General features: G+C 43.5%; 1 protein-coding gene across 2 annotated transcripts; it reads left to right on the top strand.

Annotated features, from left to right (window-relative positions):
- The first annotated feature begins 148 nt into the window (after positions 1-148).
- Trmo (tRNA methyltransferase O) lies at positions 149-9691 on the top strand. Of its 2 annotated transcripts, none has more exons than XM_090330299.1 (5): positions 149-253; positions 2231-2405; positions 4836-4993; positions 6491-7153; positions 9249-9691. In XM_090330299.1, exons 1-5 carry the CDS (start codon positions 175-177, stop codon positions 9500-9502), a joined length of 1329 nt encoding a protein of 442 aa, XP_090186425.1. In that variant the 5' UTR covers positions 149-174; the 3' UTR covers positions 9503-9691. The 2 variants fall into 2 exon arrangements, with proteins under 2 accessions (XP_090186425.1, XP_090186426.1); XM_090330300.1 differs by lacking the exon at positions 149-253 and adding an exon at positions 471-742.
- Positions 9692-20729: the final 11038 nt, after the last annotated feature.

Below are 20729 nucleotides of genomic sequence, written 5' to 3'. Positions count from 1 at the left end.
TCGCACAAAACCTCAGCGCCCTGCTTAGGGATCCCCGCCACGGCCAGCACAACGCCCCTTCCGCAGACGACCCTTCCGGGCCCGCGCCAAGGCGCAGCTACTGCGCAGGCGCCAATTCGAGGGAGCGGAAGCGGAAGTCTGGAGGAGGGCTTGGTCTCTTAGCCACTCTTAGACATGCGCGGCTTGGAGGAAGACTTGGGGCCTGGGCTCACAGCGACCTCCTGTGGGTGTGCGAAGCCCGCCCTGGAGTCAGGTAACTTGTAGGAATCAGATGGTGCTGGTGCCGTAATCCGGAAAGATCTCAACCCGGCCGGAAGGGGTTTATGTGAGCGCTTTACCTGACACAGATCAAGATTCCTAGATGAGGGCTGGGGGGCGGTGGGGGGGGGAAACGCGCGGGACCGGTCACGTGCGCCGGAGACCACGTGACCATCGGACCCTGGGGGCGTGACGTCACCGCGCACAGCGGGTTTGTGCCCCCGGGGATCTGCGGAGGCGCCTGGGTTTTGGCGCAGCCGCCCAGGCAGCCCGCCTTTCTTCCTGGCGGGCCTTCCGCCCGCCAGGTAGCCCCCGAATGTGCTTTGCGGTTGTTTTGTTTTGTTTTTTTCCAGTCCTGGAGCGTGATCTCGGGACCCAGGACACTTTTTGCCCGAGGCTAGCACCCTGCCACTGGAGCACCACTTCCGGCCTTTCCTGAGTCTGTGGTACCGAGGAATGGGACCCGGGTCTTCGTGCAGGCTAGGCAAGCACTCCACCACTAGGCCACACTCCCGGCCCATGGTTGCCCTTCTTTATTTCCCTCTCTTTATAGAGACTAGAACACATATTTTAGAAACTAGAGGAAGCAAATGGAAGACAATGAAAACACCTTAGTTTGTCTGCCTCCCATGTCTGCGGGGAAATGTAATAGAAGACGCCACTGTTTTATAGCATTTTTTTTTTTTTTTGCTAGTCCTGGCTTGAACTCAGGCCTGAACACTGTCCTTGGGCTTTCTCAAGGCTAGAGCTCTACCACTTCACCATTAGAAAACCAGAAGTGGCTCAAAGTAGTAGAGGGCTAGCCTTGGGTGAAAAAGCTCAGGGACAGCATCTATGCCCTGAGTTCAAACCTCAAAAGCAACAGGAAAAAAGAAAAAAGGGTTCCCCTTTTTAGATACCACCACCACTATCAACAACAACAACAACAACATGAATGTTTTGAGACAGTGTTTCATTATGTAGCCTAGACTGCCTTAGATCTTGCTATGTTTAGCTTAAGTAGGCTTTAACTTAGTACCTTCCTTCCTCAGCCTCTTAAGTGTACCACCATGCCTTGCCACCAGTCATTTTTTAACAGTTGTATAACATAGTATATTTAAAAATTAGGAAATCAGTAAATTAGAGGATCATGTTTTCTTATATCTTTGTGTGACATATTTTTTGGGGGGGGGTCAGCTGTGGGGCTTGAACTCTGGGCCTGGGTGCTGTCCCTGAGCTCTTCACCTCAAGGCTTGTGCTCTACCACTAGTGACAGTGCCACTTCTGGTTTTCTGGTGGTTAATTAGAGATAAGTCTCACAGACTTTTAGTCCTTGGTTTTGAACTTGTCCTTAGATCTCAGTCTCCTGAGTAGCTAGTATTACAAGTGTGAGCCAGTGGCACCCATTTTCACTTGACTTTTGTGTATGTGGGTAGGGGGGGTCCTGGGGCTTGAACTCTGGGACTGGGCACAGTCCCTGAGTTCTTCAGTTCAACCCTGCTGCCCTGCCCTTTGAGCCACAGTCCCACTTCCCATTTTCTAGTGATTAATTGGAGGTAAGAGTCTCATGGTCTTTAGTGCCCAGGCTGGCTTTGAGCCTTGAGCCTCAGATCTCAGCCTCCTGAGATTACAGGTGTGAGGATTCTAGGTGTGAGCTACTGCGCCTGGCTTCTTGTGACTTTTTGACTAATTTCTTTTTTTTTTTTTATGCATATTTTTTTATTTTATTGTAATTAGTAAAAGGGTTACATGATATTTGCCAGATAGAAGGTGCATTAATTCACATACATTGATACCCTTTCACATGTCTTGGTACCCATTTCCCTCCCCCCCCACCCCCCACCCACAGTGGATCTATTTTTTTTTAATTTTTTTTATTGTAATTAGTAAAAGGCTTACATGATATTTGCCAGATAGAAGGTGCATTAATTCACATACATTGATACCCTTTCACATGTTTTTGACTAATTTCTTGCCTAATTTTCTTCTGTAGGTAATCTTTTAACTGAACCAATAGGCTACTTGGAATCCTGTTTCTCTGCCAAAAATGGTACCCCAAGGCAACCATCCATTTGTAGCTACTCACGGGCTTGTTTAAGGATTAGAAAGAGCATCTTTAATAATCCTGAACATTCCTTGATGGGTCTAGAACAATTTTCTCATGTTTGGTAAGTTATGTTATAGCTATTCCAGAATTGCTTCTAGGACACCCTTGGATGTCCTAATGTGACAGATCCCTTCTGTAGTAGATGTTTGATTCTTCCCATGGACGTTATATTGACCAAGAGTCAGCAAACTATATATAGCCTGTGGACCTCTGCTTGTTTTGTTTGTTTGTTTTTGCCAGTCCTTGGGCTTGAACTCACTGTCCTTGGGTTTTCTCACTTCTAGTGTACTACCACTTGAGCCACAGCACTACTTCCAGCTTTTTTTTTTGTTCTTTTGCCAGTCTTGAAGCTTGAATTCAGGACCTGGGCATTGCCCTTGGACTTTTTGCTCAAAGCTAGCATTCTGCTACTTGAACCACAGCATCACTTCTGGCTTTTTCTGAGTATGTGGTACCAAGGAATTGAACCCAGGGCTTTGTGCCTGCTAGGCAATCACCCTACCACTAGGCCACACTCCAGGACTCCAGGCCCTCTGCTTGTTTTTTTTTTTTTTTCTTTGTTTTATTTTTTGCCAGTCCTGGGGCTTGAACTTAGGGCTTGAGTACTGTCCTAGGGCTTTCTCAAGGCTAGAGCTCTTCCACTTCAGCCACAGTACTACTTCCAGCTTTTCCTATGTATGTGGTACCCAGGAATTGAACCTGGGACTTTCGTGCATGCTAGGCAAGCACTCTACCACTAGGCTAAACTCCTGGGCCCTCTGCTTGTTTTTTGTTAGTTTTATAGTCTCATAGCCAAAGCTATCATAGTATGTGATGGCTATTGTGCAGCTTTGCTATAGTAACATAATTGAACAGTTGCAGAAGTAACCTGCTGGCCTCAAGTCCTAAAACATTTTACTATCTCATTTTACAGAATATATCAGATATATTCTTCCCCAAAGACAGAGACCTTAGAAATCTGCACATTACTTGTGTCATTTGTGATTCTCTCTAATATTTGCAGTCTTAAGTTTGTCTTATTTTACTAGTGGAGACCTAAAATGAAGTGTTAATTTTTATTTTTTTTTGTGCCAGTCCTGAGGACTGTACTGAGGGCATGAGCACTGTCCTTGGGCTTTCTCAAGGCTAGTGTACTGCCACTTGAGCCACAACACCACTTCCAGCTTTTTCTCTATATGTGGTACCCAGGAATTGAACCCAGGTCTTCATGCATGCTAGGCAAGCACTCTACCACTAGGCCAAACTCCCAGCCCCTGAAGTGTTAATTCTGAAATAAGGAATCCTTCATCTTAATTTGAGCATGGGGAGGCTAAAACAAAACAAAAAACCCCAAAATGAAACCCATGAATGTTCTGATCTAGTCTTTGTATATTTTGGTTAATTCCCTAAATTAAAAGCATTGTTGATTTTTTTTAAAGGGTATTCAGAAATACCTCCCCCCTTACCTTTCCTTTTTGTCATCTCTTCCCCTCCCAATGGGACTCTGCAGAGATGATTATTGTTACCGATTTGGGGTAGTTCCTGTTGTACTTGACCTATCTTTTTGCCTTTTTTTTGTTAGTCATGGGGCTTGAACTCAGGGCCTGAGTGCTATTCCTGAGCTCCTGAGCTTTTTTTTAATTATTATTTTTTTATTGTGATTAATAGTTGGGTTACATTATATTCACCAGGTAGAAGGTGTATAACTTCACAAACATTGATACCCTTTCTTATGACATGGTCCCCGTTTCCCTCCCACCCTCCTTTTTTTTTTTTTTTTTTGGCCAGTCTTTGGGCATGCTTTGTTAAAGGCTAACACTTTGCCACTTGAGCCTCAGTGCTATTTCTGGCTTTTTCTGTGTATGTGGCACTGAGGAAGCAAACCCAGGGCTTCATACATGCTAGGGAGCGCTCTACCACTAGGCTACACTCCCAGCCTCTATTCCTGCACTTTTTTACCCAAGGCTAGCTCTCTATCACTTTGAGCCACAGCTCCATTTCTAGTTTTCTGATGGTTAATTGGAGATAAGAGTCTCGTGGGGGCCAGGAGTTTAGCCTAGTGTTAGAGTGCTTGTCTAGCATGCACGAAGACCGGGGTTCGATTCCTTGGTACCACATACATAGAAAAAAAGTTGGAAGTGGTGCTGAGGCTCAAGTGGTAGAGCTCTAGCCTTGAGAAAGTCCAAGGACAGTGCTCAGGCCTTGAGCTCTAAGCCCATTTCTGGCAAAAAGAGTCTCATGGATTTTCCTACCCATGCTGGCTTCAAACTGTGAACCTCTGATCTCCCCCTGCTGAGTGCCTAGGATTACAGGGGTGAGCCTGTATGCCAGTTATTGAGCAAAATGCAAAGGATATAGAGTTGACTGTCTTCTTTCACGGAAGGAGAATGGTGTTATTTTCTTCCTCATTGATGAGTTGCATTTAAAACTTTCTGTTTTCATTTCCCCCAGGAATCATAATCAAGTAACTTGTGCTCTTTTCATAATCATTGGTTTGGCTTATTTTCAATAGGATTTTGTTTGTTTTTCACAAAAATGGTCACTTGAGCTATAAGGCAAAGGTGCAGCCCCCGAGGCTGAACGGTGTGAAGACAGGAGTGTTCTCCACACGAAGCCCTCATCGCCCCAATGCCATAGGACTGACCCTGGCCAAGCTGGAAAAGGTAGAAGGTAACCCACACTTTCAGTATTACGAGATCATCACATTTTCACAGCTTGCTGCTTCTACAGAAGCACAGCTTGAAGACATTACGAAATAAGTTTTTGTAGGATTCTTGGAATTTTATCATTCTTGCATCAAAAACCATTAAGTTGTCTTAATTTTATTTTTTGTAGACTTATGGCTTCCAACTGAGGGCCTTGTGTTTCCTGGGTAGGATCTGTACCATCTGAACTATGTCCCAAGACCTATCTTTTTTTTTTTTTTTTTTTTTTTCCGTTTTTGTGCTGGTCCTGGGGTTTAAACGCAGAGCCTGAACACTATCCCTGAGCTACTTTTTCTCAAGTCTAGTACTCTCTCTACCTCTTTGAGCCACAGTTCCACTTCTCGCTTTTTGGTGGTTAATTGGCAATAAGGGTCTCATGGACTTTCCTACTGGGGTTAGCTATGAACCTTGATTCTCAGGCCTCAGCTTCCTGTGTAGCTAGGATTACAAGCATATGCCACCAGCACCAGGCCTTTTGTGCTTTAGTTATTTTGGGTGCTGGCTGGAGCCCCCTTCAGTTTCTGAAGGTGGCTGGCACATCATTGCCCAGGTAGACCTTTCCAGAATGCCTCTTTACTACATCAGGGCACAGGTAGTACCTCTCAAGTGAGTCTACTGGATGGCGGCAGTCTTACATGAAAACCTAATCCCCAAAGGTTGTCACAACTCCTTTTCCATACTCTGTGAGCTAGAATCAGCTTGTGCTGGAGGAGAGAATACTCAGGGCAGGAGCAGCAGAGGAGAGGACTGTGATGGGCAGCTAGAATCTGCTTGCCTCAATGGAAACTTTTCTTGGTCCCTCAGCAATGTTCTGAGGATTATCATGTGTCTAGAACAGTTAGAAATACCAAGGACACAAAAAGAAATTGATTCCGACTTTGCTCAGGGCCTGCTTCCTGTCTAGGTATAGGCAGGCTTTTGCAAAAGGTTATCTAGTAGTGATTTATACAGGGTCCACTGTGAGACCCTGTGTACAGAAGAATATGAAAGATTTGTAGATTTGAGGCTGTGAGAGCCTCAAAAAAAAAAAATAGGATTTTTTTTTTTTTTTTGGATGGGTCATGGGGCTTGAACTCTGGGCCTGGGCACTGTCCCTGAGCTTTTCAGCTCAAAGCCCCGCCCTACCCCTGGAGCCACAGCCCCACTTCCCATTTTCTAGTGGTTAATTGGAGATAAGAGTCTCATGGTCTTTTGTGCTTGGACTGGCTTTGAACCTCAATCCTCAGATCTCAGTCTCCTGAGTAGGTAGGATTACAGGTGTGAACTACCACGCCCAGCACAAGTAGGATTTTGTCAGGTAAAGTAGAGACTGGGTTTCCAGGTAGAAGGAGAAGCAGATGTTGACAGTATGTATAGAGAGAAATGTGAGTGGATTGAGTTGGAGTATAATTCTATTCTCTTGATTCATGGCACTGTTCTCCACTGTGAATGCATGTAAGATGATTTTTTTTTTACCTTCTAGGTGGAGCTGTATACCTGTCTGGCATTGACATGATAGATGGCACCCCTGTGCTAGATATAAAACCCTACATAGCTGATTATGACTCCCCACAACATTTGATGAAGCCTTTAGGGGACTTGAATCAACAAAATAACCAACTTAAACCAAGGACTGTGTTTCAGTCTGATGGCCATGCTGATAGCTGTGAGCAGCAACAGCTGTCAGGGTCTCATAAACCCCAGCCCTCTCATATAACTAATGAGAAACCTAGACGTCCTGCAGACGGAGCTCCAGAAGAGCACTTCCCAAAATGCAACAGCACAACAAAAACCCAGCGAGCGTGGCCTGAACACACACAGATAGCTGTGGGTTTGGGTTTGAAATCAAAAAGTAGTAAGAGGCGGACTGTGGCAGAACAGTTTGGTCCACCTGTTCTGGAAAAGAACTTTGTAGAGGAAGGTGCAGACAGGAGACCAAGGAATGTGGAAAGCGCCTTGGTCCCGCAAGCAAGCAGTGTGGAGACACAGCATGTGGCTTCTCCCTGCCCTGCCGGGGTGGCTGACAGAGCACCCCACAGCCAGGTTCCTGCCTGGGTGAGGGAGGCCCCTGCAGCCCCTTTGCAAGTCCGGTTTACTCCTCACGCAGAGATGGACCTTGGACAGCTCAGCCCAGGAGGTGAACCAGGTATCTTGAATTTCCTAGCTTTGAATGTAAGATACAGGGGGTGATGTCAACATTTTACTTTTGTATTGTGGTGTTGGAGATCTAATGCAGGTCCTCACACATGCCATGCAAATACTACCCCTGAGTAGTATCTCCAGTCCAAGAAGTAAGCTTTGTTTCAGCCATGGTTAGTATTTCTACTATTCAGGCAAATCTGTCATGTGATGACAGGTGCCATAGAGAATGACCACTACTTCACAGAGTGGCCATGGTGGACTTTGTCTTCCTGTAAATCCATCATGGGGTTTTTAGACAGCATTCAGAAACTGAGTTGTGCTTTTTTCTACTTAGGTATTGTTCCCCCCCCCTTTTTTTTTTTGGTATTACTCATTTTTTTCCCCATGTTCTCCTATATGACTAGAGAAATGTTTCTTCTAACATTCAGGAGGCCAACAGTTCAGTATTTTGGCATAGAGGAGCACACAGGAAAAGAAATGTCTCTTCATGTAGGACTTGCCTCACGGACATGTACTTTCCAGCAGAAGAGAGGCCACAAGGCCTTTTACGCACATGTTGTTTGGCCTTTCCAGGCCATAGAAGATCCTAGAATGGAGTAGCTGTTAAGAAGTAGGAGAGAATGGTTATGTCTGTAAGAAGTATTTAGTTGCTAAGGAGATGGCAGATTTCCAAAAGATGGAAAGCTATTTACGTTGCCTTTCTGCAAAGAGCTAACAGAGCTATGTAAAGAGGGAATGGGCCAGGGATGATGGCTCACACTTGTAATCCATTGCTAGATTACAGCAGGAGGATTGCAAGTTCCATGTCAGTCTATGCTACATACTGAGCCTACCCTATTAAAAAAAACAATAACAACACACAAAAAAACCTGGGATAGTGGCTGGGAGTTTGGCCCAGTGGTAGAATGCTTGCCTAGCATGCACTAATATCCCAGTTTGATTCCTCGGTACCACATACATAGAAAAATCTGGAAGTGGTGCTGTGGCTCATGTGGTAGAGTGCTAGCCTTGAGACAGTGCACAGGCCCTGAGTTCAAGCCCAAGGACTGGCAAAAATAAAAAAACAAAAAAACAGAAAAAAACCCCAACAACAAAACCACCAGGATATACATTCATTTATTCTACACTTGTTCACTGAGCTTCTTCTGGGTATCAGATACTCTTCTAGGTCCATGGGATACAGAAGTGAAGAAAACAGATTAAAAAAAAAAAATCCCTATCTTCATGCTTCATGGATCTTCTATTGTAACGAAGATGGTCAAGCTAAAACCATAGTAAACACACTGTTGTACAAAACATAAAAACATGACTTCATGTGAGGTGAGTGAGGATGGCTATAGGAAAATGTCAAATAGGAGAGCAAGATATCAGGGTGTTGTAGCTTTGGTGGTGGTGGTAGTTTTTTGTCCTTGTGAGTCCTGGACTCCAGGCCCAGGCATTGCCCCTGAGCTCTTCAGCTCAAGGCTCTAATCCTGTAATCCTAGCTACTCAGGAGGCTGTGATCAGAGGATCAAGGTTCAAAGGCAATCCGGGCACAAAAGGACCTGAGACTCTCCAGTTAATCTCTAGAAAATAGGAAATGGGGCTTGGCTCAAGGGTAAGGTGGTAGCCTTGAGGTGAAGAGCTTAGGGACAGTGCCCAGGCCTAGTTCAGGCCCCATGCCCCTCCCTCCCCAAAAAAGGAGATATATGCCGGGTGTGGTCCTCATACTTACAATCTTAGCTACTCAGGAGACTGAGATCCTGGGGCACTAAAGTCCACAGAGACTCTTATCTCCAATTAGCCACCAGAAAACTGGAAGTGGTGCTGTGGCTCAAGGGGTAGAGCGGTAACCTTGAGCTGAAGGCCCTCAGGGACAGTGCCCCAACTTAGAAAAAAAAGAAAAGATTTATGATTTTTTTTTTTTTTTTTGCCAATTCTTGTGCTTGAACTTAGGGTTTTCTCAAGGCCAAAGCACCACTTCCAGCACTTTTTCTGTGTATGTGGTACTGAGGAATCAAACTCAGGGCTGCGTGCATGCTAGCAAGCACTTTACCACTAGGCCAGGCTCCTGGCCAAAGATACATGATTTTGAACACCAGCTTCTGTTCTCTTTGCAGGTGCTGGAAAGATGTCATTTAAGTATTTTCAGTCAGCAGAGGAAGCCAAGTGTGCCATCCAGGCTGTGCTGTCGGCTGATCCCCGGTCTGTGTATCGGCGGAAGCTCTGCCAGGACCGTCTTTTCTATTTTACTATAGACATAGCACATGTCACTTGCTGGTTTGGTGAGGGCTTTGCAGAGGTTCTAAGGATCAAGCCAGCTTCTGAACCCATTCAGATAACAGGCCTTGAGGAGTCCTTGATGTCTTTGTGATCTTAAGAGACTTCATGTCTTTGGAGCAGCCTCTTCAACCTTTGAACATAGCTTCCTGTTTAAGCTAATGATGGGTGTCTTAGCGGAACCATGCAACTTCCTGCTTTGATTGATTGAGACTGTTCAAAGTATTTATTTGAAAACATGTATTCAATAAACTTAAGACACAAAAAAGCTAATCAGCATATACTTTTTTTTTTTTTGTCAGTCCTGGGGCTTGAACTTTGGGCCTGGGTGCTGTTCCTGAGCTCTTCAGCTCAAGGCTGGTGCCACTTGAGCCACAGTGCCACTTCTAGCTTTTTCCATGTATGTGGTACTGAGGAATCAAACCCAGGGCTTCATGCATGCTAGGCAAGCACTCTACCACTAGATGATGGTCCCGGCCCCACCATATACTTTTTAACTTGCTAATATACAAGAATTAAAAAGTGACACTATTTTGGTAATTTCTAGAAGCTGATTGTTGTTGGCACATGATAGAGTTAGGAAGAGATCATTCTATCAAGGATTTGTTTTAACAGTTCACATTGGTTTTCCTGTCTGGAAGATAGCAATTATAAAGTAAAATACATTAACAGTCTCTTAGGAAAGAACAAGTGGTATGAAGATCTTTAGAGATTTAACTCCTGTTTCAGAGACACACACACACACACACACACACACTCACTCCTGATTCCAAGATAAAGGCTTAGATTTCTTCGGGTGTTTTTGTATCAAATCAAAAATACAAAATCAGGGGCCAGGAGTTTGGCCTAGTGGTTAAAGTGCTTGCCTAGCATGCATGAAGACCCGGGTTCGATTCCTTGGTACCACATATATAGAAAAAAAAAGCCAGAAGTGGAGTTAAGGCTCAAGTGGTAGAGCTCTAGCCTTGAGAAAGTCCAAGGACAGTGCTCAGGCCCTGAGCTCAAGCCCAGGACTGGCAAAAAAAAAAAAATACAAAATCATTATTGATTTATTTCTTATGTGTTCTGAGACTATTGTGTTAGGTTTTGGTGGTAAAATGGATCAACAGAATGCAGTTTTTGTTGTAAGTCACGGGTTGTGCAAGATGTAATACACAAGCAAATTAGCACATCATGTTTGATAAACACATAATTGACTCTCCACAATTTCTGTACCATGTAAGAAGCAGTGGGAAGCTGTTGTAAGAATGTGTTGCCTAAACAGAATCCCAGGGTCACAACAGATTGGAGAGAGACTCGATACATGGGACTACCTAAAAATAAAAAGTGTCTGCACAGATAAAAGCATAGCCACAAAAGTAGAGAGGCAGCCAACCAACTGGGAAAAGATATTTATCAATAATACATCTGACAAATGCTTAATATCCAGTATCTACAAGGAACTCAAGAAACTAATCCCCCCCCCCCCAAACCCAACAAACCATTCACTAAATGGGCAAGGGAACTAAAGAGAAACTTAGCAAAAGAAGAGATTTTAAATGGCAGAAAAGCATATGAGAAAATGTTCATCATTTATGGTCATAAAGGAAATGCAAATAAAAACAACCCTAAGATACCACCTTACCCCAACAAGAATGGCCAAGATTTTGAACTCGGACATGACAGTTGCTGGCGGGGTTGTGGAAAAAAAGGAACCCTATTGTACTTCTGGTGGGATTGTAAACTAGTTCAGCCACTCTGGAAAGTAGTGTGGAGGTTTCTTAAAGAACTGAAAATTGACCTTCCCTATGATCCCGCCATACCACTTCTGGGCATCTACCCTGAACATCATAACCCAAGATATGATAAGGACACCTGCTTAGCTATGTTTATCTCTGCACTATTCACAATAGCCACGCAATGGAAACAATCCAGATATCCTGTTGCAGATGAATAGATCAGAAAATGTGGTAAATATATACACACACACACACACACACTGGAATTCTACAGAGCCAACAGACAAGATAAAATAATGGCATTTGCAGGGAAGTGGATGAATCTAGAGCGAATCATGTTGTGAGACAATTCAAGACCAAAGGAACAAAAGGCGCATGGTATCCTTAATATGTGGCTATTAGATGCAAACAGTACAAGAGTGAGAACTCAAAAGTTGTATTCCCAATGCTATGGACATAGTACTGGAAATATAAACACAACTACATAGTCATAAAAACTTAATGCCTCTATAGACAGAATGTTTTATTACATAGATTCTTATGTATCTATGACATACAAACCCCCAGCCTAATTTTGATTATGTTCTAAAATCTAAGTGCCAGTGATTGTATATAGATTCCCTTCTTGAATACCTGTTTGTTAAACATGTCATTTGAAATATAATGTAAAAATCAATGTTAATAAATTCTTTAATAAAAAAACCTATGTCTCTATAGACATAATGTTTTATTACATAGATTAATATGTATCTATGATATATAAACCCTTAGCCTAATTTTTATTATGTTCTAAAAACTAACTGCCAGTGATTGTATATAGAAACTCCCTTCTTGAATACTTGTTAAACATGTCTTTTGAAATATAATGTAAAACTCAATGTTAATAAATTCTTTTTTTTTTTTTTGCCAGTCCTGGGCTTGAGCTCAGGGTCTGAGCACTGTCCTTGGACTTTCTCAAGGCTAGAGCTCTACCACTTGAGCCTCAGCACCACTTCCAGCTTTTTGCTATGTATGTGGGGTACTGAGGAATCAAACCCGGGTCTTTGTGCATGCTAGGCAAGCATTCTACCACTAGGCCAAACTCCCGGCCCTGTTAATAAATTCTTTAATAAAAAAAAGAATGTGTTGCCTATAGGTGATTTTTTAATAAGGCAATCTGAGATCATCGAAAGTTTATGATCAGCATATCCAAATTAGACACCAGTCGACATGTTGACTTTCCTAGTCCAAACTGTAGATCTTAAAGCTGAAAGATCTATGGCTTGGGAACAAAGCCCTGCCTGGGGATACAGTCCCTTGTGCTGCAGACATTGCACTCCTAAGCCAGAATGATTCATGGGTGGTGTCTCTGATGCTTCTTACTTAGACTGTCCTACATGTGAACATTTGGTAATCATGGATTTGTAGGAAGTTGTAAAAAGGGAACAGAGGTCTCTGTAGCCTTGCCTACCCTCATTATACATAACTGTAGCATAACACTGGAGCTAAGAAGTTGACACTGCAGATTGATTCTTGATTTTTTTCTCTTAAAAATTATTTCCAGGGCCGGGAGTTTGGCCTGGTGGTTAAAGTGCCTTGAGAATGTTCAAGGACAGTGCTCAGACCCTGAGCTCGAGCCCAGGACTGGCAAAAAAAAAAAAAATTATTTCCAGGGGCCAGGAGTTTGGCCTAGTGGTAGAGTGCTTGCCTAGCATGCACGGAGATCTGGGTTCCATTCCTCAGTACCACATACATAGAAAAAGCTGGAAGTGGTGCTGTGGCTCAAGTGGTAGAGCTCTAGCCTTGAGAAAGCCCAAGGACAGTGTTCAGTCCCTGAGTTCAAGCTCCAAGACTGGAAAAAAAATATTTTGAAATGTGTCAGGGCTTAAAGCCCAAAATGTCAGTGTTTACACTTTATCTTCACCAAAAGACCAATTCAAATGTTGATGTTTTAATTTGGAGACGATACCAACCAGTCTTCAGTTAAGAACTCAGGTGTTCAGAGTTTTACTGTATATTCTCAGGATTTTATAGCTAAAAAGAATTTTATGCATTACTTGGCTCTTTTTTCTGCCAGTGGGTGAGTCTTCAGGTCTCCCAGCTTCTGCTTGAGCACTCTGAGATAGGCCTTCACCCTGCCCTACTGAGCTTGTTCTGGATGGACAGTCCCCAGGGTTGAAGTACTTTTCCTTTATGAGAGACCATCAACCCCCCCCACCACCCCGCAAGAAGACTGTCCTCCCCAAGTAGGCCTGGCAGCCCATACCTTAGCAGAGCACCTCCGATTTCTTCTGTTATGTGCTTCACATAAAATGATCTGAAGTGGCTTCCCATCCCCCCTTTTTGATTATCTCGTGGGCTTTTGTCTCTGGTGTAACCTCAAATATCCTGTTGGATTTCTAGTTTGTCAGTTTGAATCATAAAAAGAAACAGGTTAAAGCACAAGTCTGAAATGAATTTATTCTTTTCTTAGTTAAAATTGTATTTACCTAGAAGCATTAAGAATGTTGACAAAACAGCTGCAACTTTTTTAAAATTATAAAGTGGTATTGTTAACAGAACAATTATTTTGAATAAGCTGCATCAGAGATAGCTGAAGATGAAAACTATGAAAGTGTATGTAATTTGTGTTTTGCATCTATAAGAACCTGCTTTAAATGTTCATGCCAATATACAAACCCCAAACTATACCAGGCTAGGTCAGGGGCTGTTGAAATTACCATCAGGACAGTCTATCTAAAGACATGCTTGGTGGTATGGTAACTATTCAAAAAAGGACACCAGGCAGTTTAACAATCTTATACAGCCTTACATTTCAGGGTTTTTTTTCTTTTTGGTTTTTACACATGAGTACATTTATATATCATTCACAACAGCTAAAAGCTAGTAACAAATACTAATCAATACGAATAATATGCACATGCAATGGAATAGTATTCAAACACATGATAGTAAAATTCTGATGCAGGTTGAAACCTTTTTCCTTAAGGGAGTGAGTTGTGTACAGGGGGGTTAAATGTTTTTTAGACAAAAAAAAATGTGCTAGAACCCACTGATTCCTCATCTTTATCTTTAGCATCCTCTCTCTTTCCTGTATGCTAATGAGAGGGGAAATCTGATGATGTGGACAAGGCTTACTATGAAAAGAAATGAAAGAAGGAAGCTCACGGACCTGATGTGCCCAAGGGGCTGCCTTCAGCATTATGGTCTGTTCAGAGTATCATCCTAAAAATCAAAGGAGAGCATCTGGTGTGTCCATGGTGATGTTGCAGAGGAGCCGGGCGAAATGGGAAGCAACAACACTGCCGAGGACAAGCAGCCACAGGGAGGGAAGGCTGCTACACTGAAGGAAAAATACGAAAAGGATATTGCTGCTTACTGAGCTAAAGGAAAACCTTGATGTGGTATAAATAAATAAAAGGAGGTCTAGTTACTCAGGAAGCTGAGCTTCGAGGATTATGGGTCAAAGCCAGCCTGAGCAAGAAAGTTCAGTGAGACACTTATCTCCACTTAACCACCAGAAAAATCAGAAGTGGCTCAAAGTGGTAGAGCTCTAACTTTGTGCAAAAACAGCTCAGGGATAGCACCCAGGCTCTGAGTTCAAGTGGCATGGCCAACAAAAAAAAAAAATTATAACGACTGAAAAGGGGCCAAGAGTGTGGCCTAATGGTAGAGTGTTTGCCTAGCATGCACGAAGCCCTGGGTTTGATTCCTCAGTCTCACATACACAGAAAAAGCTGGAAGTGCTGCTGTGGCTCAAGGGATAGAGCTTTAGCCTTGAGAAAGCCTAAGGATAGTTCCCAGGCCCTGAGTTCAAGCCCCAGGATGGCCCATCCCCTCCCCCCTGCAAAATAAAAAGACTGAAAAGAGCAAAGAAAAGAACGAAGCTTATACTTTTTGTCTTAGAAAGGTTTTCAAAAAGCAAGTGGGATAGCTGGGCGCAGTGGCTCACGCCTGTAATCCTAGCTACTCAGGAGACTGAGATCTGAGGATCAAGGTTCATAGCCAGCCTGGGCACTAAAGTCCATGTGACTCTCATCTCCAATTAACCACCATAAAATGGTACTGTGGCTCTAGGGGCACAGTGGTAGCATTGAGCTGAAGAGCTCAGGGACAATGCCTAGGCCTGGAGTTTAAGTCCTATGGCCAAAAAAAAAAAAAGAAAAGAAAAGAAAAGAAGCAGGTGAGAAATCCTCTGCAGGCTAAAAATGACACCTGTATTTTTCCTTTTAAGTACCTATAGGGGGAGCCTTTGATGTCTGATTTATTATTATTATTTTCACCAGTTTGCAGAGAAACTCAAATTTTCAAGCTGTTTGGGTAATTTTTCCTTTGATAACACCTGCCTCAGCTTTGTTTTTTTCTGGTCTTAAAATAATAATTTTTTCATATATTTTTAATTGTAATTAATAGAAGGGTCACATTATATACACCAGATAGAGCGTGCATTACTTCACAAACATTGATACCCTTTCTCATGTCTTGGTCCCCATTTCCCTCCCCCCTATCCCCATGCTCAGCTTTGTTAAACAGTAATTTCTATAAGAAATGTCATGTGGCCGGGGGTGGGGGGTGACTCAAGTGCTTTCTTTGCAAGTATAAGGTTCTTTATTCAATTCCCAGTACAGGTGGAGAGGGCAAGAGAATGCTGATGGATACCAACCATATATAGGAAGAAATCACCATGTGTGGTATAGATATAGGTAGTAGATATATAAACTTCTGTGGCCCAGGCTGCCCTAGAACTCAAAATCCTCCTCACTTAGCCATGTGGCTGTGGGGAGGGGGGTTCACTCTCTTGTCCCCCAGGCCAATTTGTTCACTGTCAGAACTCAGAGCTCAGGCAGTTCAGGTAGCAATAAAAGACACAGTGAGGCTTGAGATTGGCTGTGCCCACTGGGTCAAGGGCTGTGCTCAGGAGACTCATGAGAAAGGCAGCTCTAAAGCAGAGCCTGAGTGTGGCATTCAGCAGAGCTCTCAACAGATCTGGGTGGTCAGACTGGGATTATAAACCTGAGTCCAAGAGGTTAGGAAGCACATGCAGGGGCTGTAGATTGAGATGGAGGCTTTTTCCTAAGATTTCTCCCAACATCCAAGATCACCTATGAGGACATCTTTGATGTAGGATAACAAAGACTGCTTGTATGTGCTCAGGGGCAGCAAGTCGGAAATATGTGACATAAAATGGATTGATTAGGGGAGCCCTGCACAAAATGCCCTCTGGGATTGGGGGGAGAAGATTAAATATAAGAGCTTGTTCTCTCTTCCTGCGTGGGTCAGTCTGCTGGGTGCTGAGAAACACAGGATCAAGTCTCAGCTGATACTGGACCAGTTCCTGAGTATGTAAGGCAGACCTTTCCAACCCATTCAGCTCTGCGGTGTTGTCTAGATTGGAAGAGCTATCCTTCCAACAAGGTAAGAGGGGCCACATCATTAAGTTTGGAGGTGGCTTTCTATAAAGAAGCAACTCTCAGGGCCAGGAGAGTGTCATACTGGTAGAGAACTTGCTTAGCATGCATGAAGCCCTGGGTTCAATTCCTCGGTACCACATACACAGGAAAAAACTGGAGTGGTGCTGTGGCTCAAGTGGCAAAGTGCTAGCCTTGAGAAAAAATGTCAGACAGTGGCAAGCCCTGAGTTCAAGCCCCAGGACTGGTGAAAGAAAGAAAGAAAGAGAAAGAGCTCACACATATAGCTACTGAAGAGCAATGGAATGTTATAGTTATCTGACGAGATATTTCAATAAAATTTCCTTAAATGATAGAGAATGAAATTCTGTAATGAAAATTGTGAAAGAGCAATAAATCACAGCTAATATTTATCAGGTACTATGGGTCAGATATGGAGTAAATGAATATTTACTCTTATATACCCATGCATATACACACATATACATGTATATATATATAACATATGTATACCTGTGTGTATATGTATATAATGAAATACTATTCAGAATAAAAAAGGTAAAATCTTTTCATTTGCAGCAACTTGGATGGAACTAAAGGTCATTATATTAAGTGGGAATAAAAAAGCTAGACATAGAGCCAGGAGTTTGGCCTAGTGGTAGCAGCTTGCCTAGCATGCACAAAGACCTGGGTTCAATTCCTCAGTACCACATACATAGGAAAAAGCCGGAAGTGGTGTTGAGGCTCAAATGGTAGAGCTCTAGCCTTGAGAAAGTCCAAGGACAGTGCTCAGGACCTGAACTCAAGCCCATGACTGGCAATAAACAAACAAACAAACAAACAAACAAATAAACAAATAAATAAGAAATAAATAAATAAGCCAGACATAGAAAGGCAAATATCACATTTTCTCATTGATTTGTTCTCAAGGTAAAAAAATTGATATAGAAGTGGAGTAGACTTAATAGTCACTAGGAAAGACAAAGAGTGGGGGAATTGGGATACAGAATATGGAAATGTATTTACATTGGAGGAGTAAGTTCGGCTGTTCTGTACCACCATAGGGTGACTATAATCCACAACAGTTCTATCAGACATTTCAGAATAACTAGAGAGGACTTTCAAGGTTCGTAATGTACAAAAATTATAATATTTGAGAAGATGCAAATGCTAATTAGTCTGATTTGATCATTACTCATGTGTACATGTAAGGAGACAGACACACTTGTTGTTCCCTCCTCTCCCACCTTCCTACTGAAAGGGAAAGGCAGAAACCTTGAAACTGACTAGAAAGCCTCTTCATAGAACTTTAGATGCTACCAACCTAAGAGCCTGCAGAGGGCCTAGGAGAGTTGAGCCAAAGCATCCACAAACCCCAGGAACCTCAGGATCTGGTCACACCAAATTAGGACATTAGGACATCATGGAGCTGAGCAAGGAGAGATAGGCTAACCAAGCGGGTAGTTCTTATCCATCCCCACTCCTCTGTTCCTTATTCCCCAGCCTGTGGTCACTGCTTCTCAAGCAAATGTTTGTAGCAGGGGTACAGGATGAACTGAAAACGTGTGTCCTACTCTGTGGAACCTCCTTTCTAGGCCACTATCTTGCTGTCTCTTGTACTAGGAGTTACATCAGCAGATACATGACCCCTGGCAAGAGACTCCAGTATATTGCTCTGGGGAAAGCAAAGACTCCAGACTGTGAGTCTCACACAAAATCAGCTCATTTTTCAGTGAAATGTCCCCCACAGAGTCTAAAAGAAAAGTGTTACATAGTAATATAACCATAGACACTGAGCGCAGCAGATTGAAACAGATCTCAGCCTCCTGCGTAGCTAGGATTGATTACAGGTGTGAGCCACCACACCTGGCTAATTGTTGGAAGTCTGTTGACACTGTTTTATTGAAGAAAACAATAACGATTTAGGAATATTACTTGGGGTAAAAACCTGCCAAATGAATTTATAAAAATGAAATAAAGAAGGCTGGGAATGTGGCTTAGTGGTAGAGTACTTGCCTAGCATGCATGAAGCCCTGGGTTTGATTTCACAGTTCCATATAAACAGAAAAAAAAAATACCCAGAAGTGGCACATTGGCTAAAGTGGTAGAGTGCTAGTCTTGAGCAAAGAAGCGCAGGAACAGTGCCCAGGTCCTGGGTTCAAGCCTCAGGACTGGCAAAGGGTGGGGAAGGATTGAGCTACATTTCCCTCTTTCATGTTTACCTTTTAAAGCATCCATCTCCCTCAGTTCTTTAAGTAGGGGCCATTTCTTAATCCGATCTGTCCCTTCTCTACAGGGACCTGCACCAGGCCAAAGTGGAATGGCATTAGGCCAACTTAGTTTGCGACGAGTTTTCTCTCATCAGACAGCTGCTCATCCTTCACACATGTCCATCCTGGTGGGTCTGTGCTGTAGCTTGCATTGCTCCAGTCCTGAGACACTGGCTAGGTTCCAGGGCTAGGTACACACACAGCTTGAGGAAGCCAGAGGAATGCCTGCAAGCGGCTGAACACATTCCTGTGCCGTGTGCAAACAGTGATGAAATCGCTGCAGCTTCCTGGGGAAGGGTTGGGGAGTGATGCTATAACCTCAAGCTCCAAAAAGAATGAGCTGGTGAGTACAGGAATAGAATACAAATTTGCTGGGTGCTTACTTCATCTTTGTGTTGGACTCTAGCTAGGATTATTTGCATTTGAATATAGCTTTCTCTGTTCCTTCAACTTTTCTACTCAGTGAAGATCGATTTTTTTCTCATCATTTCACTTGTTCAGTGATGAAATGGACTGCTGTGGGAAGTTAGGAGGTTTCTTGCCGGGGGTGCTGGATAACTAGTTGGCAAGATCTGTGGTGGAGGTGAGGACGACTCCATCCTCAGGACGCTATGAGTCTTAGGGGCCCACTCTTCCTGGGACGCAGCCAGCAGGACGCAATCTGATGCAGATTTCACAACCCAGCTCCTGAGGCGAGTGATACACATTCATCCAGGAGAAAGTCAGGCTTCTCTGATGGACCTGGGCAGTGGAAGCTGGAAGGGCCTGACTCAAGCTTCACAGACCCTGCCAGCATTTCACAGGGAAGCGATGTTGTCTCCCTGTCTTTTCCTTCTGCTTATCCCCTACAGGCAGGCGAATGCCTGTCAGCCCTTCTCTCTTTTGTTGTACTCAGGCTGCTGGGAAATCTCAGCCCCCTCGCCCTGCTTCTGGGATAATGCCTAATTTTGTGTTGTACTCATTGCTGAGAATAAACCCGTGGAGCCAACTCCTCTGTCCAGAGGTTGCACATGTTATCTCCCTACATTTCAGCCTGGCTTTTTTAATATGTATGTGGTACCGAGGAATTGAACCTGGGTCTTTGTGCATGCTAGGCAAGCCCGCTACCACTAGGCCAAATTCCCGGCCCCGCAAATCTATACATTCTTCACTGTGATGTGTCTTTTTACCTTATGCTGGTTCTAAGGGGTTTGGGCTTGGTCCCTTAGTTTTTTTTTTTTTTTTGCTCAAAGCTAGTGTCCACCTACTGGAGCCACAGCTCACTCTGGCTTTTGGTGGTTAATTAGAGATAAGGGTCTCAAGGACTTTCCTGTTCAGGCTGGCTTTGAACTGAGCTCTCCATAGCTCAGCCTCCAGGTAGCTAGGATTACAGGCATGAGGCACCATGGTCCCAGCTCTTGAAGTGTTTTCATTCAGCTCCATCACTATTGATTTGATCACCCATTTCTTTGGTGTCCATAAGCAGCTGTGTTACTGGTCCCATTTGCCCTTACCTCCCTCTTTAATCAGTGATCTCTCTTCTCTCTGCCCTCCACACTGCCCCAAAGTACCCTTGCATCCAAAGGGGGGGGTGCCCTCCCATGCCAAGCAGTTATGCTCCTCCAAATAGGTAGCAAACAAAAAGTCTGGCAATTCCAGATGCAGACATGGATATAGAACAAGCAGAACATCTACACACCTGCTAAGTGTGTAAGTAGGTAAAAGAACACTGGGGAACTACAACTAACTAGGCAAGTAGATATATGCAAATCCTGTGACCCAGTGATTCCACTCCTAGATCTGAACCCAGCAAATATTCACCCATGTGCATCAAAACACATGTGCAAAGTTGGTTGCTTGTGGCTCACATTCGTAATCCTAGCTATTCAGGAAGCTGAGATCTGAAGATTCTGGTTTGAAGCCAACCTGGGCAGAAAAGTTCCTGAGAATCTTAGCTCCAATTAATC

Source organism: Megascapheus bottae, chromosome 3 (genome assembly GCF_031878675.1).
Source record: "Megascapheus bottae isolate mThoBot1 chromosome 3, mThoBot2.hap1, whole genome shotgun sequence".
Taxonomy (NCBI): domain Eukaryota; kingdom Metazoa; phylum Chordata; class Mammalia; order Rodentia; family Geomyidae; genus Megascapheus; species Megascapheus bottae.
Note: the sequence above shows the minus strand (reverse complement) of the source record. Positions and strands in the feature narration are given on the sequence as shown.